The sequence below is a fragment of the Triturus cristatus genome, chromosome 11 (assembly GCF_964204655.1).
Source record: "Triturus cristatus chromosome 11, aTriCri1.1, whole genome shotgun sequence".
Taxonomy (NCBI): Eukaryota; Metazoa; Chordata; class Amphibia; order Caudata; family Salamandridae; genus Triturus; species Triturus cristatus.
Window position 1 is genome coordinate 105673539 of NC_140594.1, and position 26927 is coordinate 105700465.

A 26927-nucleotide genomic window follows, 5' to 3' on the forward strand; every position below is an offset into this window, starting at 1 on the left:
TGCACTCGTCCTCATTCCCAGAGTCTACATCAGAGAGATTTAAAGTGAGTAAGGTCTAATTTCATTAAACGTTTGCAGTTGACTAATCTTATCTAATTACAACAAAAAAAGGATTTAGCTGTTGGACATATTTTGAGGGGAAAACATTCTTGGGGTCTTTTTCTTTAAAAAAATGTTTTAGCAAATATTCTTGGCATGGTATGAATGTGTACTGTTGCTCCGAGCAGGAATGTTTGAGTGACAAATACCAATAACAGGCCAGTGTAGCCCTCCCAGGGCTCCGTCTCCTCAGAGGCTCTTCAAGGGTCGGGTGCAAAGGTTGGAAGGTTAGTGTCTCCACTAACATGATATCTGTGGACTGTGCCCAGAGCTGAGCTCTTTCTTCGCATTCAGAGCGCAGGCAAAATCTTGTATTTCAGTATTCTGTTTACTTTTTATCCTTCTTTTCGCCCTCTTCTTACTTCCCTTTTTTGTTAATTTTGTTACTTTTTACTATTTGTCCTTTCTTTTTACTCTTACTTCAATTTTCGTTCTCGCCTTTTGAATACGTTTGCAAACTGCAGAAGCTTCTTTACAGACAGTGAGGGATCATGCTATAAAATCACATCTGTGAATCCCTTTCAATATCAGCGACAAAATGTATTATTGAAGCTACTGATAACACTTTCAAAAAAAGAAAGCAAGAAGAATTATTGTTTTTTAGCTTGCAGGAAAATATTAGCAAAATGGATTTTAACAAAACATAACTGATCTTCGCAGTGGTAACATTCTAAACCCATCGCTGTTCAGAATAAAAAAGCAACTTCTAATTGTGCCTATATCACATATATAAATATGTCTATATGTGTGTGTGTGTGCGTGCGTGTGCATAGTTCAATAAGAAACATGTGTTAATATTTCAACATACATAGTTGAAAAGGGGCAAAGAACACACACTATTTCAAGCAATTACTAAATGTGTTTGCTAGATGATACTTTTATGATTTTCACTTTTTTTGGTAGACTCCAGCAATAATCTCAAATATTCCAGATTTTGAATGAAATAGTTGGATAGTGTCATTTTTGCATTTTAAAGTAAAGAATTCATTGAATTCAGTTAAATCACGGCACTCAGGGAAACCTCAACGTAAAATGACCCCAGAAGAAAGAAAACCACAGGTGCGGAGTCAATTAACAGCCCTAATCCAGGAAGTCAACCCGGCGATGAGCCGCCTGGAAAAGACGCTTCATCTTTGAGGGTACGGGCCATTATATTAATGGAAGCAAAGTAATAATTTAAAGATTTGCCTGTCCCAGGGCAGCTTTCTTAGTGCAAATCCATTTACCTCTTGATTCAGAAAAGCAATTACTGCGGGATTACGTTTTTTAAAACCACAACCAACTGTAAATCAGTAAATCTAAACAGTACATCTCAGAGGGGCGCATCCTCCTCTGGGAGGTTTTATCTAATAATGGGCAAAGAGTGCAGTGTTTAGAGAGGGGGTGGGAGAGTCCAGCCTTTGTTTAGCCAGGTACTTTGCATTACAATTTCACCAGTGGGTGGTTTGAGGATTAGCCTGAGTGTGAAAGATAAGGGGACCCCCGGGACTCATCCCTCTGCCTTGCCTCATGCTGGGAGCAGAAATGGTAATAGGGAGGTCACCGTTATCTGTCTGGCCGCTAAAATGCACGCTACCAGCGTACAGCTCCCCGTAACTGATATCTTGACCAAAGAAATACACGAGCACATCAGCCTGATCAACCGCGGTCTTCCTTGACACAATACCTCCAACTTTCGTGAGTGCTGTTGTTTCCAATTTGCACTGAAGAGTTGTATTTGTTCCTCGTGCTACTTGGATGACTTTCTGAGGGGTTTGTACTTTAATAGCAAAGGCTGTGCCCAGCACTGCCAGCAGCAGCAGCGCCGCGGCTGTGATGCTCCTCTTGGCCCCCATGGCCTGCGGGTCCCTCCTCAGGGTTGCCAGCCGCTCCCCGCTCTCTCCACCGCAGACAGAGGCTCCAAGGCACTGGGAACAGAAATGGGGAACTGTGTGTTTTAATCAGATATGCTAATGAAGGGATTCCGAACAGCAACCAGCTCGCAGCTGCAACGCTTTCACGAAGATGTACCTCTGTGGTATCAGTCCCTGCAGCCTGTTTGGCTCCTCCACTATCAGAGAGAGCCTAAAACGCCCCACGCCTCCTCTCAGCAGGAACCCCACCACCCCAGGGTACACACTGACCCGTCCCGTTGTGAAGATTCGACAGGCTGCCACTCTCCTCCCAGAATACACTGCAGTCTCTATTTACAAACAACAACGCCAGCTGGGGCAAAACAAAACAAACCTCGAAAAACTCAGTAATGCAAAATAACTCACTCCGTCGTGTCCATTTCATGATGGGATCTAAGTGTATTTGTGGATTCTCTGCAGCTTCAGTCCGGACAAAACCAATGATATTTGTGCGGTTTCCAAAAAGCTGAAAGTTGGTTCCCGAGGGGCAGGAAATGTGTTGTGTCAACTGCTATTTAAACGCGTAGTCAGGAAACTCAACTGCTTCTTTCGCTGCCACACGTACGTGGTAATAGGCAAAAAAACAGCAGGACGAACATACTGTGCACATTTTCAGTTTTAGGCCCCGAAAGACTGCCTGTCCCATTTCATCTGGAGCCCTGGTGTCACTTGAGGCTTCATACTTTCAGTGAACGCGGTGCTCACCGGTTACCTAGAAACGCGAGAAAAGATACGTTCGGAGCTGTGGGGTTCTAGTGCACGCGCCGCTCTTGACCTCCTGACCTCTGCGCTCACCGTTAACCTAGAGCGCGATGTGTGTGGCGCATGTGTTATCGCTGAGAGGCAGTGTATTTGGCCCCATGCGGTGTCGTTTGCTTACTTAAGCTGCGGGAAGGGGAGGGGGAGGGAAGCTGGGATAGAATTTAGAGTGCTGACGTGCTATCTATCTACCTGTCAGCGAGTGGCTAGCGGCTTGGAATATTCTTCAAGGGGACAGAGCCTCCATAACCATAAAACGCACATATCTCTACGGGCAAAGGCTACTGCGAAAGGACAGGTAATATAATATCAAGTACAGTGAACGTTATCTCCGCCCGCCTCCGGACTACTTAAACCGTCTTCGCTCAGCACTTCCCATTAGCTGCCTGACCTGGGACCGGGAAGGGCCATCCATTCATTGTGCTTCTCGTCAAAGACCTGTCCAGGGGGCTTTAAGGCTGACGTTGGGTGTGTGCCTGCGCCGCTGGAGTTTTTGTGTGGGGCCAGACAAAGTCTGGACATAATTGGGGCTTTGCATCTAACGCTTTGGCTCCATCAAGTGGCCAAGTGGTGCAACAGCAATGAAAATCAGTGACACTCGGTTTAAACCGAGTGCGCTGATTTTCATCCGGTAGGGTACTGTCGTTTAGAATCGGTTTAAACCGAATTCCGGACAGCCTACCTATTGGCTATGCCAAGCGGCCGCGAAAGAGATCGCAATCAAACATCAAAGCGGCCGTGCGGCCGCTAAAGTGAAAGCAATGACGGTGAAGTGTGGCGCGCGTGCCCACGCACATGCACTGTAGCTCTAGGCTGGCCTGGCAGCACTTTTTGGAGCCCTCTCAAAAAGTCTCGCCAGACCAGCGCATGCACTGGGTCAGGCGAGACCTAAAAATTGGAATAAGGATTTCCCGGTACCATTTTTATATAACTTTCTATCACTGGTTCTGCACCATTAGCTCACCTATGGTTCCACTTCACATAGTGTGTTGTATTGTCTTCCCATCCCTATTGCTCCACCTCCAACGTTTGGCTGGAGCGAGGTGTGTTAGAAGCCCTATGATGAAGCATGACACAGCTTGCTGTGTGTGAGGGCAGTTTTTCAAAATTGGTGCATTCCCACACATTTATTCATCTCCACATAGCTTTTTTTAGCCCTCTTCTTTTTGTGATATTTAATTATTGAGCGGGAGGTCGAAGAGGGTTTTTTCCCTCTCACCCCTCTGTACTTTGTGTGTTTTAGTACAAATCAACACCCTATTGAAGGCAGCACATGAATTTTTGGCATCACGGAACACAGTACACTAAGCATATAATGACAAACCACTCTGACAGTACAGACACTTTTGGCAGAGTACAGTGAAACCACTCCAAAATCAGGTTTTACCTTTTGCTACTCAGTCAGTGTCCAAGAGCAGTGCCATATGGATCAGTTGGTAATTGCCATTTGGATACAGTTTTCCGCAATCATACCTATCCCAAAAGTGGTCCAGAACCATGCAGTGTTTGAAATTACGCTAATGGCACCAATTTGGATGAGTTATCCATGAAGAGCGTGTGCCATGCACGGTCATCCACATGTTTGGCTAATATTTGTATGATTATTGAAGTCAGTTTTGTTACCTGTATTGCTTATGTAATTTTATGGGCATTCTTCACAAGGCTAGAAGGCCAACGGTACAAATTTAATGTTCAGCATGCGGACCTCGGTGCCTCCTGTTGTCATGAGAAACAAAAGGCACCTTTTATAGAAAATATCCACATTATTTTGCTACACTTGTTAAATTTGGCAGCATTCATGACATACCACTGCCACTAAGGGCAGCACTTCTCTTTTAAGTTGCACTTGATTTTCTGGAGTGACGCTAACACATTAAGCCACCACTCCTGCACCGCTTCCACTATGGTAACTAAATGCTGTATTCACTAAGTTGATGTCAGCTCTGTTTGAGTTTAATGCTGAATGATACTCTCAAGCACCTGCCTTTGAAAACTGCTTTTTCCTTTGTGATTACCTCACTCCTTGAGTTGCTGAGATTCAAGTGCTGATAGTGCAGCTGCTGTTTTTCTACTCATTCAACCCAATTTCATTCCCTAGCGAGAGCCATTGGTTTCAAGTCACGCTTAACTATAGAAGTGTTTTGTTTCTTCTGAGACCCTAAAACATCAGCAGAAAGACTTTAGATACCCTTGAAAAGTGAAGAGCGTGCCTTGATAGGGCAGAAAACGTTTGTGGAGTCCTAACAATTTTTTGTGTTGTCTGGCAAGCATAGCATAGGTACTTTAATTACCGCAACTGTGATTACACACTAGAATGTACAATGCATGCTGCCATGCTACTTGCCAGCTTTGAACCCTTTACTCACAAGACCATGAAGGCATTTAACAAGAAGCAAAGCAACATCGTTGATTTTCACTCGCAGTGTATTTTCTGTGGGCATTTGAAAGGTGGCAAGTTGGTCCTTGGTTCCTGCATTCACTAAACACTACTATGTAGACCTTCATTAAGGCAAGAGACAGTATTGGGGTAGACTATTTCAAAGAATCTGTTTGCAGCACTTGCCCACTTTCCGCCTCACTGCCTTACAATGGGAAACGGTGCATTTCAATTAGTGCACATCGTGCAAATGAAGATTAGGTTTTCTGCTCTCAAGGAAAACTTTGTTACTTGTAACACAGATTCTGCAGCCTGAAGAATTCGATGAAGCTAGCCCTTCACCACGCTGAGTGGTGATGGCTACAACATTATAACAGACGTATCGATCTAACACTTTACGTGTGGAAGGGTGACATTTAGTCATAATATACATCTACAGTGTGGGGCATGTTGGGTTTCAGGTTGACATCATCATGCGTCATACTGCCTCCACCTGTGGAGGATGCCCGAAAGGCCTTGTGATAGATGCCTGAAAAGCCTTGTGATGGGATGTTGGAAAGCCTGCAAATATAGAAGACACTCAAGGTGCAAAACTATTTTTACAGGTAAGTAGTTTAGTTTATCGCCTTATTTTCCAAACCACATTGACCAAGAGGTCCGCTTTCTAGATTTGTATGTATATTTCAGCTAGAGCAAGACATTCTGTTCAGTTGCCATTCTCTCCGTCTGTCTCCTACTTTGTCATTCTGTGAAGTTTCAAGTATATTTATTTGTTTGATACTGCGCCTTTTTAGGCTATGATAACATAATGTTAGAAAACAGAGCACACCATGTGCTACTTTAAACAAATATTGCAGACAGTTTGATACAGCAAACAAAATAATTTTCCTTATATAAACTCCTCTATCTTAAACGCCACCCTATTCATCATTCCTTCTAATAAGTATTGAAAAAAAAACTAGTTTGTAGCATAGGAAGTTATGATCTTATTTCACCACATATATGGGTTATTCAGCGATGAAATCCATTCACCTGATTTAGAGGAACTGTTGGCTCCTCCATATGAAACACAAAAAGTGATCAGTACAACTATAATCTTTATACAGTATATCATTTCTAAATGGAGTCTACATCAGTTTGGGATGCTTATCAATTTTTGTACCAGCACGAACCTCCTGGGGGGTCGCGTAATTTGCATAGAGATGTTTTGTTTGTTATTGGATTTAACTTGACAATCACTCCTTCAACTAAGCACCCCCACGCAACCCAGTATGCTGTTTCCTTTTTTTTCTTTAAGTTATGGTCTGGTATATTTTAGACTCTATTTGAGGTTGTATGAAATTGAAGACCTCATCCTCATGATACAGGAATTGATGAGCACCACAAATTGATATGGCTAATGGTAGGACAAATATGGTATATAAAGGTTAAAGTTGCACTGATCTCTATTTGTGTTCAGTAGGATTCCTTTTTCTGTTCCCCTGCCTGGTACAAAACCATACTTCCATGGTGAGATTGTTTTGGCATCAGAGTTTATCAGAGAGCTAGGGCGATACGAGGCAGGTAAGTTCGGTGGTTTACCCTTTTTAGCAAAGATTCTTATATCTGTTCCCTGCCAGGAGGTAGGTGGGATTCCCCGGTGTTGTACATCTAAAAAAAGATCATGTATTATCGGGGCCAGTTCATATTGAAGCATCTTGTATAGCCCACTGGGATTTGATCCGGGCCTTAAGCTTTCTCGAAGTTAAAGAGCGTAGAGCAGTCACTACCTCCTTGAGCGTGAACTCTACTTCCATCTCCAAACATGTAACCTCATCATTTTTGTTAATTACCATGTGACTAGCTCCTGTTCCCATTTGACCACATCCAGTAGGGTCTGATCGATACAGTTTCTTATAAAATTGTTCAAAGACCCTTATAATCTCCGTGGGCTTTGTTTCAAACTGCCCCTCCCTATTCTTTATTTTGATTATATTGTTTTTGACAGTCTTCTGCCTTGTGCGAAGGGCCAATAACCTTCCAGCCGATTCCCCATATTCGTACATCTCCCTTTGGTATGCTTGATAGGTCTGGGCCACTGTCACCTGAAAATGGCTATTCATTTCTGACTTAGCTATAGCTAGTTTCTCCATGACCTTCCTTGATTCCCCCTAAAATCAGTTTTAGGCACTGTACCTACAGTTGTGTCAACCGTACTACTAGTGAATTAACCTCTTCTCTCTGCATCTTACGTCGCTGGCCGACATAGCTTATGACTTCTCCCCTCAACCAAGCTTTGAAGGAATCCCACACTACAATACATAAGGCGCTGACTCGATTCATGTCATAGAACTCTCTTACCCACTTTTTTATACAGGCGAGAAATTCTTGGTCGACTAATAGTTTCTTGTCAAATGTCCAGCTACACTGCTTCACCCCCATTCCTTGCCCTGTTACCTCCAACAGTAATGGGTTATGATCCAAAAAAAGTTGGGGCAGTTTTGTTATCTCTACCTCATTAAGTATATTAATTGGGGCCAAAAGTAATCTAGCGGAACATATTTTTGGGTGGGGGTGTGAGAAGTAGGTGTATCCAGGGTCGGTAGCATTCTTAGATGCCCAAACATCAGACAAACCAACACTGTCCTTAAAGGTAGTTAGTGCTCTATATACCTGAGGTTTCTTCCCCTTGTACTTTAGCCCACCATCCTGACAAAGCACTAGGTGTATATTTAGATCCCCACATTTTATCAAGGGGGTAGGCCAGGAGGCGAGCTCCACTTCAAAATCCTGCCAAATTTTAGGGTCATCTTGGTTTGAGCCATATATAGTCCCTATCATCAACCCAGTAGTTAATGTGACTATTGCCCATCACCCCCACTTATCCGCTGTTGTACGCTTTAATATTACAGCTTGATGTCTAATACATATGGCATCCCCTCTTACCATAAAAGTCTGTGTAGTCATTACCCCTTATCTGAAGGGCATCCTTGTTAGACCACGGGGGATGCATCTCTTGGAGATATATTATCTCTTGGTTAATGAATGTTACTATCTCGTATACCTTGGCTCTTTTCTTTTTATCATTCAGCCCCCCCTCGTTTGCCGAAAAATCCTCCGCTTAGCCACAACTAGAGATGTAGATGCACCACACAGCTCTAAAGTTTTTTCCTAGACCTTCTACTTTTTAATTTCCTTTCTGGCTTATTTTCTCCTTTACTCCACTCCTACCTCCCTCTTTCTTGCTCTCCCCGCACTGCCCCCCCTCCAACCTACCCCTACCCTCCCCTTCTCCCTACCCTGGAAGCCTCCAGACCGCTGGTCTGTTAAGCGATGAAGCAGCCCTACACCATTATAAAAGAGACCACCCCCTTCCTTAAATCCATTAAAATCCCATCAAAATTGAAAGCCAGAACAAAAGCCCTCCCCCCCCCCCCCAAAAAAGGAACATACCCAAAAATAACATAATAGGGGAAAAAAAGAAGAGCAATAGAATAGCTAATGCACATTTCAATGAGCCCCTAATTTATCTCTATTCTGTTCCAGATCATATCTCTTGACCATCAAGACGGTTCGTCAATATTTTAAATCCTACTTTCTCTGCACCCTTCGACCAAGTTCTCCCAAAAATTCCTTCGCTTTAATCCAGGATGTAAAAAAGTGGGTCCTATCGCCAGCTACCACTTTTAATTTTGCTTGATTCATCAGGTAGGCCTGTGCATCTTTTGCCTGAAATGGACTAATCATCGGCTGTAACCTCCAGCGCCTCTCGACAGTTACATGACAAAAGTCAGGTCGGGCGAAGAACTCAGCATCATCCACCTTGTGTTTACTTTCCGGTCTGGATTTCACATAAATATTCTGCCTAAGGAGATAGTTCCCAAAGTAAACTAGTACAGCTCTAGGATTTGCATCCGCTCTAACTGGCTGTTTCAAAGTCAAGGGGACCCGGTGTGGGCACGTTGGATTTCGTTAGCCCAATTCCACCCTTCCATATTGGGAAATGCCCTTCGCAATAGCTCCACCATATAGAGACGCATGTCCGGGCTTTCCTTGTGCTCAGAAATACCCAGGAACCGCAGGTTGTTCCGCCGCTGTCAGTTTTCTTGATCCTCCAATTTCCATTGAATGTCCACTAGCCTGGCCTTGTACGATTCAGTCTGATTCTGGGCTTCTACGATATCCGTCTCAAGAGCTCTAGTTCTTGTCTCCAGCTCCGCCAGTCGGTCAGAGCTATCGCTGCATACTTTTAACAACTTTCCGTACTAATCCCTGCACCTTGCGGATAGCTGTCTGGGAGCGTCTGCTATCCTGCCTTGTTTCTTCCCGGTGTGCCATAATAGATTGTAAGATAGTATCCAATATCATGATAGGGCTGCCTTCAGAATCCGGTGCTTTGCCCCCAGCAGCCCCATTAGTTGGTTAGGTGGTGAGTAGTCCCAGTTTAGATCTTTTCCTTTTTTTTTTGTTCTGTCCTGAAAGCCCTGACTTCGTTAGCTCTACACATGGTTGCAGCAGAGTCCATTCCGCTAGTATCGGGTAGGCTTTCGCTCTCACTCGACAAAAAGACGGAATCTTCCATTGACCGAGTATCATCCGGATAGTGAGTAGAAGCAATCCGTCGCCTCTACATCCATATTCTTCACATTCCGCCTGCTTTTCCTATTGCGCTTAGGCTTCTGGCATCGTACTTGCCCCAAAGTCTTGTCCAGGGTCTTCTTACTTCTTTTCGAGTGAGAGTTCTCGGAGGCATTTTCCGTGTGGTCCTTCTGTAGTTCCCCTTCCTCCCCACTTTGATATTTTTTTATCGCAATTACGGGCTGGATGTTGTTGCTAGAGTGAATGTAAGTATCATTTTGGTCATCCTTGTTCCTTCCCTTTCCCCCTGTCCAAAATACCTGCATTAAGTGTCTTTGCCCCCCCCCCCCCCCTTCACTATTGTCCCGTGTCTGTAGACATCCAGCCACTATCAAATTAGGTGTTGCCTGGTTAGGTATTGCCGGATTGTCATTTACCTGCAGGCTGGCCGTTAGTATTGCCTTCCGGGCATCTTCATCCAGACCCTCCACTTTGCCATGCTCCTGGGTTCTATTTCCAGCTCCAAGTCCCGGTCGCGGTCTGGAGCCTCTGAGTAGTTCCGCAATTGTCTGACCGGGCAGGCAATGTTGGGGCACTGACCCACCCTTCCCCTTTGGAGCGTCGTCCTTCTGGGCCACGGTTTGCCTTCGGCAACCAGGCTGCAGAGCCGCTGCCTTTGTCACAGCACACATCTCAGTCACGGAGCGGGCAGATGCCGGGACAACACTCATCGTTGGGCTGCCTGTGACTGGAGTCACACCCGTCTTCCCTCGTGCTGCTGCTTGCCCCTTTGGCTTCATCCTGACTGGTGAGTGCAGCTCCGACGGCAACAATCGGAGCGGCTCAGCGTGCTGTAGAACTTCTCCGAGGTTAGTAGCAGTTCCTGCTGTCGGTCTGCGATTCTGCAAGTGGGGGTGAAGCTGCTGACCTCCTCAATTTCAACAAAGTACTCAATACTTCTGACAGCATCCTCTAATTTAGTCAAGTGGGGGCGCATCGGGGGGTCTCAATAGATCAAGATGTTATGAGCTGCAAGCGGTCGCCTCAGCCGACCGCCATCTTGCTTCCCTGGAACACCATGGGCCCAAAATCCATGTTCGGTATGATTCCAATGAGCAAACAAGCGTCTTTACAAAAAAAAGCAATAGCCGTTCTAATGCTTATTAACTTTTTGCTTTTATTCCTTATGATGCTATTAATGGGAAGGCTCTGCATTTGCATTCATTGGACAAAAAGAGGTGAAACAATACTTGCATTTTCTTGTAAAGCTCATAAAGGTGCTCTATCTTTGCAACCCTTTTCTTTCTTTTTGTTTGTTTTTATTTTTCTTTCTTTCTTGTTTCTTTCTTTACTTTCCCCATTTCCTCTTTCTTTTCCCTTCATTTCCTCTTGCTTTTCTTCCTTTCCTATTGCTTTCCTTCCTTCCCTATTGCTTGCCTTCCTTTCCTACTTGCTTTCCCTCCTTTCCTCTTGCTTTCCCTCATTTCCTCTTTCTTTCCTTCTTCATTTCTCCTTCCTTTATTTTGCCTTTAGCCAATGTGCTTGTTTAGCTTGTCGAGGTTCCAGCAGCTTCCTGAACTATAACGTTTTGCAAAAACCAAAGCAAAAAAAGAATCCCCAAAATGCCTGCGACCAGAGCCAGACCTATTGGCTTTGCCAATGCGTGTTATCCTTGGATTGCTAAGTAATCAAGTTGCCATCTGCCACCAGTTTTCTTTCCTATGTTGTGCATGTTCTCTGATGGGCAGTTTTATCCACACTGGATTTGTTTGCTGCATGTATCCTCACAGGTCATCGATGAGGCTGACCGCATGATAGACAGCATGAGCCAGGATTGGCTGCATCGGGTGATAAAGGCCGTTTATCGATTAGAGGAGGGAGATGACCCCAGCAGCCCATTCACCAGGAAGGAACCGGGACCCATTACAGCAGCCAGGTAAACTTGTGGGGGCTGCCTTAAGAGCCGCTTACCATTGCAGCGAACATTTATGCCAGCATTTACACTTATTGAGCAGCTGAGCACTTAACGGAGAAATGTGGTATCAAAGTTGCTTCAACCGATCCCTACGAATATATTCAATAGAAAACCAGCACTAGACCGGCGAGTTGGTTATTTCGACACATTTACACGAAACGCAGTGCATTCGAGTTTAGGGGGTGTTCCTATGTAAGTGGAGTTTGCTTTTCAAGAAAGTCAGTCTGGAATGAACATTTTACATTAGAGGTGACATTTTTTTATCCAAATCCACACCCAGGTCAAAGACCACACCTTGTATATGTGGGAATGACACCGAGGGCAGGGCACAACACAGGCAGCTTAAAAAAAAAGTTATTTTAGACAAAGGAGCCTCCCTCCGGGGACCAACCTTGAAAGGAGTCTCAGCTCAACTGAAAGGAATGGCCCAGAGAATGCCGTCTATTGTCTGAAGAGCCTACACTAAAAGAGACTCTACAGTCGACACTGCCCATTGTTATCAAGACCACTCAGAAACTAAAAGCACCCTCAATGCCAGAAGAAACTCAACTTAGAGGATAGGAATATCGAAACTGAAAAGATTCTTGGGGCAAAGATGATGCTCTATAGCTCTTTGATGTTGAAGTTGGTCTTGAAGTTGACACTTCAGTACTGAGGGAGATATGAGTCGGAGAATTATGTGCATAGATTCCGACACAGGATGAAGTTGGCAGAATTGAATGTAGACCATTTTACCAGCCACAGTTCTTTCCGGAAACACATCAACAAACTAGACAAGGACAGTAAGCCAGGGGAACATGTTTTGGCAGCAGAAGGGCCAAAGCAAGAGGCACACAAGGAAAATGCACCCCTGACAACAAGCATTGACCTTTTTCTTATTCCCCTTGCAAGGGAAGATTTGGGGTCATACCGCCCAACTTGAAAGGACATAACCTCAAATCAATGGGTATTGTTGCTAGGAGTTTCGCAGTATCCCTCTCATTTTCGCCCCACCACCACACAAATCAAACTGGATCATTTCAAACAATTACTAGGAGTGCAGGCACCTCTACAAGAAAGTGGGATTGAAACAGTGGTATATTTTCAAATAGGACAAGGAGTGTACTCTCTATACTTCCTAATCCCAAAAAAGGACAAGACAATAGGACCAGCCTAGTATCCAAGAGCACTAACCTGTTACATAATCTCAGAAAACTTCAAGATGTCATCCTACTTCTTACGAAGGGAGACTAATTGACATCTCTCAATCTGAAAGGCGCATCTTACCACATTCCTATCCATCAGACTTACCTTCAGTACCTGAAATGATGGGAGTAGAACAGATTACCTTTACAAGGTCTACCACTCAGATTGATATCATCTCCAGCTGTATTTAGAAATCTTACCTGTGCTGTTGGCTCACTTGAAGCACAGGCAGCTTCACGTGTTCCCTTATCTAGACAATTGGCTGGTAAAGCAGACAAGTCACATGCAATGCCTTGACCACACTCAAATGTTTCATCATCATCTCTGCAAATTGGGGTTCACAATAAATGCCAAACAATCCCGCCTCTGCCCGCAGCAAACCCAACAAACACATAAATTCTATGACTGAGAATAAATACGCAGCATCAAGAAAGTAATGTCATTTCAAAGGCTGCTTCCTTTTTACCAGACATCACGTACTCCGACTGTGAGGACGAAAATAAAATTGCTTGAAATTATGTAATGCATTGTGTTAGTACCCAGTGCAAGGCTGCATATGCGGCCTTTTTAAGAATGTCTAGCCAGAAAGTCATAAGCGATTGGGAAACTGAAAGACATAGTATTGTTGGAACTCACTATTCAGCACAAGCTGCAGTGGTGGAAGAAGGGAAATGTTTTACTGGGCAACTGGGTAGGATATATCTTTCCACATGCTAAACAGTTAATTCCAATTTAGGAGAACCCCAGCAGCTCCATTGACACTAAATCTCATCTCCTCCAACATGAGCACGTTAGCCATGGTGTTCTACCCTACTTGAGATGTCCATTCATCCATATGTAAAGCTAAGGTTCCATTCTGTTGAGATCTACTAATTCAGCATTAAGAGTGCTTACTTCTTCCAAACTGCACGTTGCTCAATCTAGTGATATCGTGTCTGAGGCTTTAGAATTTGGTTACTTCCACTTACCAGAGGAAAGCATGCAAATTCTAAATGAAGCTAGAAAAATACTATGCGTACATACTGTAGGGTTAAATGGAACCAGTTTATGGATTACTGCTAAAGTCGCAAACTTCAGCCCTTATATGCTTCCAAGCAAAACACTGTCTTTATCTGCTACACCTGCTAAAATATTAGCGTACACTTGGTAATAATAGCTGGAAACCTGCAGAATTGTGGGCACCAATCAATATTTTAAATTCCTATCTTTAAAGAATTTATGGAAGGCCTTAAATGAGTTTTCACTACAAATCCGTTGACCCATCTTCTCTTGGGACCTTAACATTGTCCTAACAAGACTCATAGGCGCACCCTTATGAGCAACAACATTCATGTCCTTCACAGTTTCTCTTTCTTGGAAAGTAGTCTTCCTGTACACTTCTGATGGGCATATTTAACTTTCCTATAAGTCCTTAGGATGTGGTGCAGAAGTACACCCATGACATGAAAAGTAGACTGCTGCACCTATTGCGCCATCCACTACAGTGGCAATGAAAATATGGCTTCAGGCCTACCCTGCGTAACCTGACAGAAGCAGCTTGAAGCCTGCTGCACATATCTGTCAAAACAACTTGGTGTTTCTAACCAATGCTCCATCACGTTCTGCCTTGAATCGCGTATAGGTCCCAGTCTACCGCTTTCATGGACTATCGTTACTATTTGTGCTTTTTGGCACTATTTTCACTTACATCTTTAACAATTGATCTCTCTGGTTCCCCTCACTGGACTTTTGTTTTGTGGTCTTACTTGCTCATTACATTTTTCTCTTTATTTTATAATTGTGTGACGTTTTGTACTGCGTGTGCATTCCTTTAAATACTTTACACTTTCTTTCTGATTTAACCCTAACTGCTTCCTGTCATGTGACCAGGGGGATTGAGCACAGGTATATTGTATTCAATTTGTGTGAAAACTAGAAAGTCACTGCATTCGGGACTTGGATGCTACTTTTCAGTCTATGCACAGCTTGCAATATACAGCTACATGTGCAGCAAACAGAAAATGTTACAGACCTGTAATGCTTGGTTTCTAGCTTGTACATGTGCCCTGCCCACTTCACTGGATACAAGCATAGTGGTACTCCTGTAGACCTTTCTTAGCCATGCTTCGAGAACACAGACATTCTTTTTCATTTTGCTACATACACATGCCTACCCTTGGAGCTTTGGGGGGGGGGGGAGGCGGGGGCCTGGGGCAGCACACAATCTGAGGTGGAGCATATGTCATGGTGCATTGTGAGTTTCAGGGGAGGTACCAGGAGTCACTGAAACTCCTCTTTCGCAGAAAAGAAACTTGTTGACATCTGACCCCAACACTAGATGAAAGGAGTATGCCCAGTATGATATATACAGCACTACAAGCTGAACCGAGTGTTCCTTACTCCTCCTGGTCAGGCTACTATGCGTCTCCTATTTGCCTCCACAGGTTTATACAGTTACACACACCCACTCAGATCATTTAATGAATATACAATAGATACCACAATTAATTTTATTTAACATTCATTCCTGCATGGTGTTATTTTAAGTCCCTGCTTCCATTATTTTCTAGGGCATATGTACTACTGTTTTGTCACTTTCTTGGCTGTAGTAACTTTTGAAGTGAAGTATGTGCATATCAAAGTCCTTACTCTTTTGTAGGTGGGTATTTTTAGTAGCCCGCCCCCTCTCCCCTAAACTCCTCCTTACTTTCCCCTACACCCCTTCTTTTTCGTAGTAGATAGTCCCCATTTTACCTACCACTCCACTGGTCCCTCCCAGATTTACTACTAAGTAAAAAACATAAATTACAGTCATCTCCCCATAGAAAAGATAGGAGAGTTAGAGATTTCCCCCTGTAGGTTTATGAATTGTCTGGAGTAAGTAGTACTAATTTACATACTACAAAATGTAGTTGGTTAATTAAGACTTCAATGCCAAACCTTGCCCTGTGTCTTGCTTGAAGCAATTGCAATTCCCTTCTCAATCTGTGGCTGACACAACTTATTTAATATTTCCCTTTCCATGGGAACTCAAGCATGTTATTACCGCCTCTGGAATTACTTGAATCCTATGAGTTCAACCCATAAGAGCCCAACCAAGTTCAGAAAACCTCTGATGCCTTAACTCTTTAGACAGACATCTGATTTCTGGCACTGACGATCAACAATAGAGCAATACTGATTAGTGGCCTTCACCTCTCATTCGATAGGACTCTATGCCCTCTTCATACGTGGCCGCAGGCCCATTTTCCTGATGTGCACTGCTCTGTAGCCGCCACAGAGCAACCTGTCTGTTGCTTTAAAAACCCTCTAAATAAATACATATAATACAACTCATCTGACCAAATCATATGATTTATAGTAAAACCCCACAGCACTCATGTACATGTTGCTACACTACTCCCCACGCATGTTGTAAGTAGGTTTTATGATCCTATTAACATAACATGGCTAAAACAACAAACCTTTGAATTCATGACTACACTAAAGAGTCAAAGAAATTACCCAAATTAACTTATTCTCCATACCTAAGCTTAAGAGTTCAGGAAGAAGTTACATACACCCTGCAATTCTCTCCTTCTCCATAATAGTAATACTTTCCTATTTTTCAAACATACTATTGTTATATGGCCATTAGGGTCATTGTTGACATTGCTAAGTTAGCGTGAGCTTTGCTGCCATGATGCTGCTTTTGCACACGCTACTACATGACTTTATTTTGCAAGACTCTGTTTATGCCTTTCACATGAGACCGGTCTTCTTTTCGCATTCTCTGCTAAGTTCCTGGAGTTTAGTCTGAACACGATGTGCAAGGTCGATAAACAATGCCCTTGTTATTCTGTTCTGGTCAGTCCCTAACACCTACTGCTGGGAGACTCGTGCTTTGATATTACGGGGATGCATGTTGTTCACACACACCTGAAGAGAGACCTTTCCATGGAGAAGAGCTATGCTGTTCCTATGATGTAAAGCTTCCATCTAAGGCATTAAGGTATGGGGTCTGCTGACAAAGCCCAGAGATCTTTTATATAATAAAACTTCTTTCAGCCAAGGGGAGGGTGGTTAGGCCTTATAGTCCTTTTTCCATTGTCTATATATAATGACTTCCCCCTTTATATTCTGTGGAATTGTAACAATGCTAATTGTTTTGAGTTTATGCATTTCGCTGCTGGTAGTGGCTCCTATACTGCATTATAGAGCACAATAGTTAAAATAAAAATGTTGAACTATTACAGTGAGTCTGCCAATTCTTATTGTGGACAAGTACGAGTGAGTGAGCGAAAGGGTGTGTCTTGCTACTACGATTCCTGAGAGACTCTGGAGTGTTGTGTTCTGGGTTGTCTAATCATTTGTAGCTTTGTGATTATGTAGGAGAACGAATGAGACACTATAGCTAGTCGGTTTTGGGATTTTGGGTACTAAGGTGGTAGATAGGTACAACCCCTATACACAGAGGTCCTGTTTTCCTGCGCATAGTTCTTTGTATGTGCAGAATCCCTGCAACACTATCAAATCAACCCCTTGCTAAATGAAACTTTAATCTCATCTCTTTTCACTTCCAAAACCAGTGGGCTGTACTGAGGAAATCTCCTCCATATCGCAGATGGAGATGGTACACATGTAGCCACTCCTATATCCCCTCTTCTTCATGGTGCACTTCAGAGTTCAGTTTTATTTCCATGCCATTTCTACTGGTACATAGCGTAACTTCAATCGTTGGTTCACAAGAGCAGTTTGGCAGTGCATCAGTACTCATAGGTCTTATATGTATTCCTTTGAATTTTGAATCTGAAAGTTGAGAACTGAAGTCATTGAGCAAGAAAAAGAATTGAATGAACTGTCACTAAAACAAAATGTTCAAGAAACAGAATTCACTCTTCTTCGCTCCAAAAAACATGCCTCCACCAGTCCAGCCTGTCTCGAATACATCTCTCTGCCAGGCATATCTCGAACACTTTGACCATCTTTGGTCAACGCCTAACAATGCAGCCTCTCGTCTTTAAAACCTTCAAAAGTAACCTCTTCCCATCTTGACTTTTTCAATCAAGTAAACCCAGCCCTCCTGTACCTGAATCAATCTTCAGAATAGTTGTATGAGCAGGTATATTGTGTAACAAAAATGGAGGAAATGCCATCCTATCACCTTGCCATTCTAAATGTATGACACTAAGTTGCCTATCTGGTTACATGCCATGATATCACAAAACATTTGACACCGTTTAACCTGATAATTCCATACTCCCTTTACCTCTCAAATCAAGAAACAAACAGGTTTGTCCTTTTAGGCTTTCAGTCCTTCCTGAATGGTAAGGTAACTATCTTGGGGATAGCAAAGGACCATTAGTTGAAATTGCAGATCCATATGGAAATCCATAAACTAAGAACAACTAAATGCTTCACACTAAGAACTTAAAATCTTTATCTGAAAACATCTAGCTAGCAGTCAACATTCAAGCCTTTAAAGCACTGAGGACACATCTATTCTCCGTAGACTTCCCATGTAATTCTACTCCCTCCCCCATTACTTTTCCCTCCAGCCTCCCATACCGTCACTCACTTACATATTATTGCTTAGTGGTTTCTAGTAAACTGGTTTGTGTGAACCACTCTGTTGCCCAGGTGGCTATGTTACAACTATACAAAGGCACAGATAAATAACTAATTGTTACTTTGCATGGATGGTTTCAACTTGCTTCCACTCCTTTCTTTCAGCGCCTGTTTTCCACAGATGCCCCTGCAGAAGCTCCTTTTCTCAGCCACTCTAACCCAGAACCCTGAGAAGCTCCAGAAGCTGGGATTGTACTTGCCACGCCTCTTCACATCCACCTACAACAAGAGCCCTGACTCTGGTGAAACGACAGAGAACTCAGAATTGAAATACACCCTGCCGGAGGGTCTTTCGGTAAGCTACTCTGAGCAAGATTAATTTTTTTGGGCTCTAGTTTATGGTCCAAAATACTTACATACACCATGCCAGACCAATATAAACACACAGTATGCATGTTCAAGGTACTGTTAATTATTGCAACCCTTTAAACAACAGATGCAATGGCTTTTTGAGTACTCCCTAAGGTCTAAATTAGTTGGAAGTGGTATTTTAAATTACCATAAAAGCCCGTAAGCACCGGTCCCTATGCACTGTGCATAGAGATGTGCTGCTTTTTAGGTCTCGCCTAGCTATTGCGTTTACGCAATCGCTATGCGAGACTAGTAAGAGGGGCATTTCAAAGTGCTCCCAAAAGTGGATTGCATGGCGAGCACGCGCACAATCCCGTGCATCGTGCCGCCATGCAATCCGTTTGGGGAAGCGCTTCAGCCCACTGGCGCGTGCACGTGTAGCCACAGCCTCGGCATCATACTTCAAAGGGTCCGCTCCCCCGCCTGGAATGCGCTTCCCCGCCCCCGCCACAGCATGAGCGTGTTTCACTGTGATACGGCGAGGCATCAGGGTGCATGCGCAAGGTTCCCAATTAAACGCTGACAGCCTTGTCTTCACTTTTCGTTTTCGTTTCGGATACTTGCCCTACATTTAGTTCAAGGACTGCGAGAGCCGGAAGGCAAATAAAAACAAACAAAAAAACAATGCTGGTTTTGCGATTCAAGCTTATCATCGGGAAAATGTGACATCTCAAATAATGATATCACGTACTTTGCGCACAGCCTGGGTTGCTAGATGAGTCAGTGGGAAGTTGGTTTTCCAATCCCTTGGTTTGCTTTCCTTTCACAAATCCCCGATTGTGAGCCCAAATGAGTCAACTACAACTCCCAGAATGCACTAATTTAGCTAAATACAATCTCACAAGCCTGAAAATAATAGCAAATGCATTTACATAGTGTTTAATATTTCTGAGAACACGCTGTATCGCTTTTGATGGTCAGGAGCAGGAGCTTTTTATGATGTCTATGAGCACTGTTCTCTGTCCCAATTCGGTAACAAAATTCCGACTTCATAAGCGTCATTACCCTACGGCATGGCTAGGTCAGAAAGGTACAGCGCCTAATTGAAGTGAAGGATACATATTTTGAGGTATTCTTTTTCTGGTAATAGGTCCTGAAGCAGGAAGGGTCTGGAGATTAGTTACCATTTTGAATAGCAGATTCTTCCACATCAAGACTATCAATTAATGTTTGGTTTCTTCATTTGTTTTCACTGGCAGGTTCGCTCCTCTAATTCATTATGTAGGTGGATATATTCTAGATCAAATTCATTTTTAACAGTTGGACGGGGACAACCTTCATCATTAGACAACTCACACGTACATCTCATGTTATTTTGATAATTTGTGCAAATTTACCTCCTGACAGGCTTTTGTTTATTGTTTATCCAATCTCTGTAGCTTATTTTTCTATAAGAATCTTGTAAAAAGTCTATTAATTTCTTTTGAAAATTAGTCTAAATTGTTAAATAAGTGGAGAGTTGACCACATATTTGGCGTTTGCTTCTGTATAGAGATTGTGGTTATGCACCACTTTTATTTTTCGTTGTGTGCCATTTCCTTTTTTTCAAAATGTTTGGATAAATGCGTTTTTGTGCAGTCTGCCCAGTTTCCCTGCCCATTTCCCCCTATGGTATTGAGTAGCAACTGTCCTGCCATCCATATACATGGAGAAGAGGGCTTGCATGCGTGCAGTTGTTCTGCCCTGCCACTACGAAGACAAGTGAGCTGCATTTTATTTGGGTGGTAGTGGAAAATTTAGGAAGAATGTACAAAAAACTGGAGGAAAATCCATTCGTGAATTGCCACCTGGGTTAGCAACTATTCCAGAAATCTGAGTATTACCACTAGACTCAAAATCAGACTCTAACCCATTTGAACACTATCTTTGATTTAACCATAGATTTCATGCAAATGATGCATGGCGAACAATCTCAAACATCTCTTGACACCCTGCAAAATGTGATCTACTTAAACACCATGGTTAATTGTGTCAAAGGAAGAGGAGAGATTTATTACACATAGAACGACTGCATTGCTGGAGTCAAGCGGCTCCTAAACACCACTTTGAATGTTTAGCAATCCAGGATACAAACCTGAACCTGCTCTCAAAAAGATTTTTAAGGGAGATGCCATTTGATGGACTAATTTATGTGAGTCTCCTAAATCTTTCGTTGGTGTAGTCGAATAGAGATGGGTCTACAACAGTGTGAATGTAGAGAGCAGTTTTTTTAATAATTAAAAAACATGAAATAATTTGAGGTTTTCACTCAGAATGAAAAAATATATTCACAAGAGTGACCAGTTTGGATGCAAGATTGATTATCAAATGCTTAAACTCATACTTAAATGGGATTAGCAGGGCACTAAGTTGATTTTGTGCTTCTTAAGATATTTTCCTTGTTGCAGAAGTTGGTGGTAAAATTTGATTTTTTTCCCATGCTTCTTGAGAAGATATTGCGTAGAATATGTTTTCCTCTATCTTTTGACTAGCTAACTCAAGTGTATTTTAATAGTTTTCCTCATAGGAGATAGTGTTTGTGTTAATTGTGTTACTAACTGTATCTAATTATCTTTGAAGTCTCAACAGTATTATGTTCAGAATTTGTATCATGCATAGATATTAGGTGAGACCATCCTATGTTACTAATCTTGAGAGCTGTCCTGTCAACGAGGTCTACAGGTGATCTATAAAGTAATGTTGTAAGACAAGAAATGCCCGTCAACAACCTATCCTGACAATATTTCCCACACTTAAGGATTCTTTAAGCCTTCCCTTAGCAACAGCAAGCCCTTTGCACAAGTGACTTCAACAAGTAGGCTAAGTCCCCCCCACTCTGTCAAGATTACTAGACAGTCTATTGTGTCCTACAGGAAGGGCCAAGTCATTCAGGATTTGTAGTATTGACTGTGCCATTTACCTGTGTGAGATAAGCTCATGAATGGCAAGTATTGTGGCTTTCGCCCTTTTTAGGTCTCGCCTTGCTATTGCGTTTACACAATCGCTATGCGAGACTCTAGTAAGAGGGGCATTTCAAAGTGCTCCCAAAAGTGGATTGCATGGCAAGCACGCGCACAATCACGTGCATCGTGCCGCCATGCAATCCGTTTGGGGAAGCGCTTCAGCCCACTGGCGCGTGCACGTGTAGCCACAGTCTAGGCATCATACTTCAAAGGGTCCGCTCCCCCGCCTGGAATGCGCTCCCCCGCATGCCGAGAGATTATTTCCTCATGGCGCCTCTCACAACTGTCCCTCCCTCACCACAGGGCTAGTCTCACGGACGCATTGCCATCCATCGATTTCACTTTCATGCCCGTGTTCTCTTTGCCTTTCAGCACACAGCCCGCTATCCCCCCTCCGTGTTTTCTTGCAGCTTTGCCCAGATCTGAGGCTCAAACAACCAAAATAATAAGTTTGCCCTGCACGCTTTCTGCGCTTACAAAGTTAACATATGCCACACTCATTCCCTTTTCATCCTTCTAAGTTCGATAACATTAGCTCCATTAATTCTGCGTCTAAGGATTTAAATAACCATATGTTTTCTTCCAGCTTTGGCCCGTGTTCTCTTTGCCTTTCAGCACACAGCTTCTCCGTAGCCACCATTTAACGACCATCCTGCCACACTCATTCCATTTTCATCCTCGCTTTCACTTTCATGCCCGTGTTCTCTTTGCCTTTCAGCACACAGCTTCTCCGTAGCCACCATTTAACGACCATCCTGCCGTAAACACCATTTAACTACCATCCTTTTTGTTAAAATAAAAGAATTGCCTCTAAGGGTTTAAGGAACCATAGAAATACAAGGCAAGGCAACATACACTCCGAATACCACTCAGAGCCACATAATTACATGCCACATAACTACAATGCACTCAATGCCACATGCACTGCAAATAACACTCAGTGCCAATTAATTACAATGCAAACAATGCAAGATACACTCAAAATAACACTCAATGCCACATAATTACACGCCACTAAAATCAACATACACTCCACACAAAACCACTCAGTGCCACATAATTATATTCTACATAATTACACTCTATCTATCGCCCTCACTCTCTATCTATCTATCTATCTATCTATCTATCTATCTATCTATCTATCTATCTATCTATCTATCTATCTATCTATCTATCTATCTATCTATCTATCTATCTATCTATCTATCTATCTATCTATCTATCTATCTATCTATCTATCTAATCTGTCTGTTCTCATCTTATCTCCAATCTCCAATCTCCACCTCAACAATCTCCACCTCAACAATCTCCACCTCAACAATCTCCTCCTCAACAATCTCCACCTCAACAATCTCCACCTCAACAATCTCCACCTCAACAATCTCCACCTCAACAATCTCCACCTCAACAATCTCCACCTCAACAATCTCCACCTCAACAATCTGTACAACCATTCAACAACAACTGGCTCTAATATGTTCTCTCAATATGTAGGCTTTATTACAAATGGCACAAAAAAAATGATAATATTTAACTTCTGTTCTTGGATTTTAGGCGCAATTAAATACACTAAACATAATCTTCACAAGAGTTATTAACAAAAGTTTAAACAATTGCCATTATAATTTACATTAACTTTTATTTAAGTATTAATTATTTGCAAAAATTAAAAGCCATTGTTATTTGTAATATCAATACAGCTAAGTCACGTAAATACAACACACATTGCATTACAAATGCTATAGGTGTCACATTTGCAACAGTTAAAACTATTGACATTGTACATGAGAAAGCTAGTAATTTCAATATTTTCAATACCAACACATAAATAAAAAATTAGTCAATTTACAATACAAAAAGCTCAAACTTTCCTAATGCGGGACCTATTGCATTGCAAATGCTTGTTATACTAGGTAATGACTACATTTCCTTGTTCCCTACACATGAACACACTACTTGCTTCCCAAATCTTTCTGTTCCCTGATTACTCCTGTTTGTCTGCCAGTTTACATTTGAGGTTTGTTTTCATTACACCACTTGTTAGGCCGCTATATACGATACGCAGATCGTGTTCAGCGAAGAAATGCATTCCAGATTCCAGTATTATTCCTGACCCTCTGCCTGGCATGTCTTTTTCCATGGCCCTTTGACGTTGAGCTACATGTTCGGTAAAAAGAAAATGCTCTTGTCCTCTACTGTAGTCACATCAATGAGGTATGAATGATCCGCATACCATATACATGTTTTGATATTGGAAACTGCAATTGAATGGTCCTCTATGCTGTATACATGTTTGGAGTACTGCAAAACTGAGGTTTCTACAGCACAGATTCTCGGGGCAGTACCCGAGAAAGTTCAGTTATACTATTTCTTTTTACATAGTTTCTGTGGTTTCAGCAATAAAGTGCTTGAGCTTCTAGAAGATCTACAGCCACCAGATAACTCCATATTTTGTGCTAGGTACAACAGGGTGTAAAAATGTACGGCTTTATGGGCTATACGTGTGATTTTCTTTTTTCTTTCCTCCACTCAGTCCTTGCGTCAAATGGGAGCAATTTAGAGCCTGTAGATCAGGAGCGATGTGGTTATATCTGTTAGATCCTGTGATGAGCCTTGCAGCAGAGTTAAGAGAGGCCCTTAAAGGGGCCAACATTGATCTAGTTAGGCTACAGAGGGTTGTGCTTCCATAGTCCAACCTGGAAATCACAAGTGCTTGAACCACTGATTTGAAGTCGACGAGTTGCAGGAAGGGTTTAATTTTCCTTTGGATGTTCATTTGGAAGTTGGCTCCTTTAGTGGCAGAACTGATGTGCTCCTGCATGTTCAGGCTCTTGTCAAGGGTTATTCAAAGTGATCTTCTGAACTCTATAATGTGTGGAAGGCAGTTAAGAGCTGTTAGTTGCTTCATCCATTCTCCAATATCCAAGGACTGTTTGGGTGGGGTGATTAAGAGGAATTGCGTTTTTGAGCAGTTAGTTTGAAGTGGTTGTATGTAAGCCAGTTTTTAGTTTTTTGGAGAGTAGTTTTAGGAAATAGTACATCTTCAGGAGAAAAGATTTTCAAGTACAATTGGGTGTGGTCAGCATACTTGTGATTATGGATGTTGGATAGCTTTAGGATTTACATTAGTGACTCCGTGAACAAGTTAAAATGGGTGGGGGAGAGCGTTGATCTCTTTGGAACCCCCATTGTGATAGGAAAGGGAATGGTTAATGTTCATTCTTTGGAATCTGTTGTGGAGGAAGAGGTGAACCAATTAAGGGCGGACTCCGATAGCTCCATTCTCCGTTCCAAAAGGTCAAGGAGGCTGTCATGTTTACCCATGTCAAAAGCTGACGATTGGTCAAGGAGAATTAGGGGGCAGATTTATTTTGATCCAGCATTTTTAGCGCATCGTTTCACAAAGTATTATTGTACCTTGTGATCCATTAATTAACTGATTGAGATATGCAAATTTAAATTCACAGGAATTTCATAACTGTTTTTGGTTCACTGCAGTAGTGTGTAGCCTGAAACGGATATGAGAATGCTCTCACTCTTTAGCTGAATACTCTTCAGGCGCGGCACCCATGGTGTCTGAAAATCTGCAAAAAATATTAAATTCCTGCGGTCAGCAGATGTGGCCAACGCAATACATGTTTTCTTTTGAGTGATATGCTACTTGTTAGACCTGGCATCTTTTTGCATGGTTTCCCTTGTCGTTTTGCCTTTGACCTCCTTTTTAGGTTGAGCCTAGGCAGCGCGCATGCGCTGTCTGCAAGACCTGTTGTTATCTCCTCTCTTTTTGCATGCCCATGAATTGCCATATGTTCGTTGTTGTGCCATTTAGAAATACAGGGTTTTTATTGGTGCATTGGGTCTGATTCTCCTGCCTTTGCGTGCTTGGGTCACGCCCAGGCGATTTCACTCAGTGTTTGCTTCCGTTGGCCATCCCAATACGTCCGTGGTTCCTCCTGGACCTACTGATCTGCCTTTTGTTTTGTAGGCTATCAACATCATTTTAGGCTTTCAGGCAGTTTCACGGAGCACTGCTCTGTTCGGCACCTGCAAAGTGGCAATTTCTGTCAGGTAGCTTTTGATCTCTGCCAATAGCGCTAATTAAAAAAAATGTGAGATCTATTGCATTTATAATGCTTGTGTTTACTGTGTGCTGGATTTATTTAGTTTTTACTGGTTTTAGGACTCTGGGAACTTTACCACCGCTGACCAGTCTAAAGTGCAAGTGCTCCCTGTCTGAAATGTTATAGTATTTGGTTTCTCCTTTATTGGCTTATTTGATTTACTCATAAGCCCCTAGTATAGTGCACCAGGTGTGCCCAGGCCTTGTAAGTCAAATGCTACTAGTGGGCCATCAGCACTGATTGTGCTACCCACATGAGTAGCCCTGAAAACATGTCTCAGACCTGCCACTGCAGTGTCTGTGTGTGCAGTTTAGCTTGCCATGTCGAGCTGGCAACTACTTGCCAGGCCCAAACCTTCCATTTTGTTATATGTAAATCTCCCCTAAGGTAGGCCTAAAGTAGCCCAATGGGTAGGGTGCTATGTACTTAAAAGGTAGGACATGTACTGTTGTGTTTTACATGTCCTGGTAGTGAAAAACTGCTCATTTCACTTTCACTACAGCAAGGCCTATCTCTCCCATAGGTTGCCATTGGAGCTGCCTTGTAACATCTTACAAGTGCAACTTCCATTTGGGAGCTGATAAAGAATAGGAAGTTGGTGTCTCTGGACTCAAAATTATAAAAATACATCTTTAGGTGAAGTTGGTTTTTAAATTGCAGGTCTGAAAATGCCACTTTTAGAAAGTTCAAAAAGAACAATTGATGGACAGAATACAGAACAATGTCATACATTCACCCCAGTACAGAGATCTGGGCCTAAATCCATTGTTTTTTGCTCCCCATGCCATTCCAGTTTGAACCCAGCCATATGCAAATCAGTCTTGACCCTGTGCCCAATGGGAACAGTACAGCCCGAACTGCCATGCCAGGTTCTCCCTGGACTGGATACAAGCATCCTAGGACCAGTTTCGGGGTTTCACCCCTCATCAGCCAGGATAGCTTGACTCCAGTGGCATGGAGAGCATGGGACCCACGTCTGGGCATGCCCGTCCCACTCTGGTTGAAAAGTGCAAAAAGAAGACTTGAGGGACAGAATGCAGAACAATGTCATACATTCACCCCAGTACAGAGATCTGGGCC

General features: G+C 42.8%; 1 protein-coding gene across 1 annotated transcript in view; it reads left to right on the forward strand.

Annotated features, from left to right (window-relative positions):
- The window catches only part of DDX51 (DEAD-box helicase 51), a 139132-nt gene that overhangs the window by 60705 nt on the left and 51500 nt on the right, over positions 1-26927 (forward strand). Inside the window, exons 8-9 of the mRNA XM_085633323.1 lie at positions 11475-11620; positions 18536-18725. Coding sequence (XP_085489449.1) covers positions 11475-11620; positions 18536-18725 — 336 coding nt within the window. The remainder of the gene's footprint in view (positions 1-11474; positions 11621-18535; positions 18726-26927) is intronic.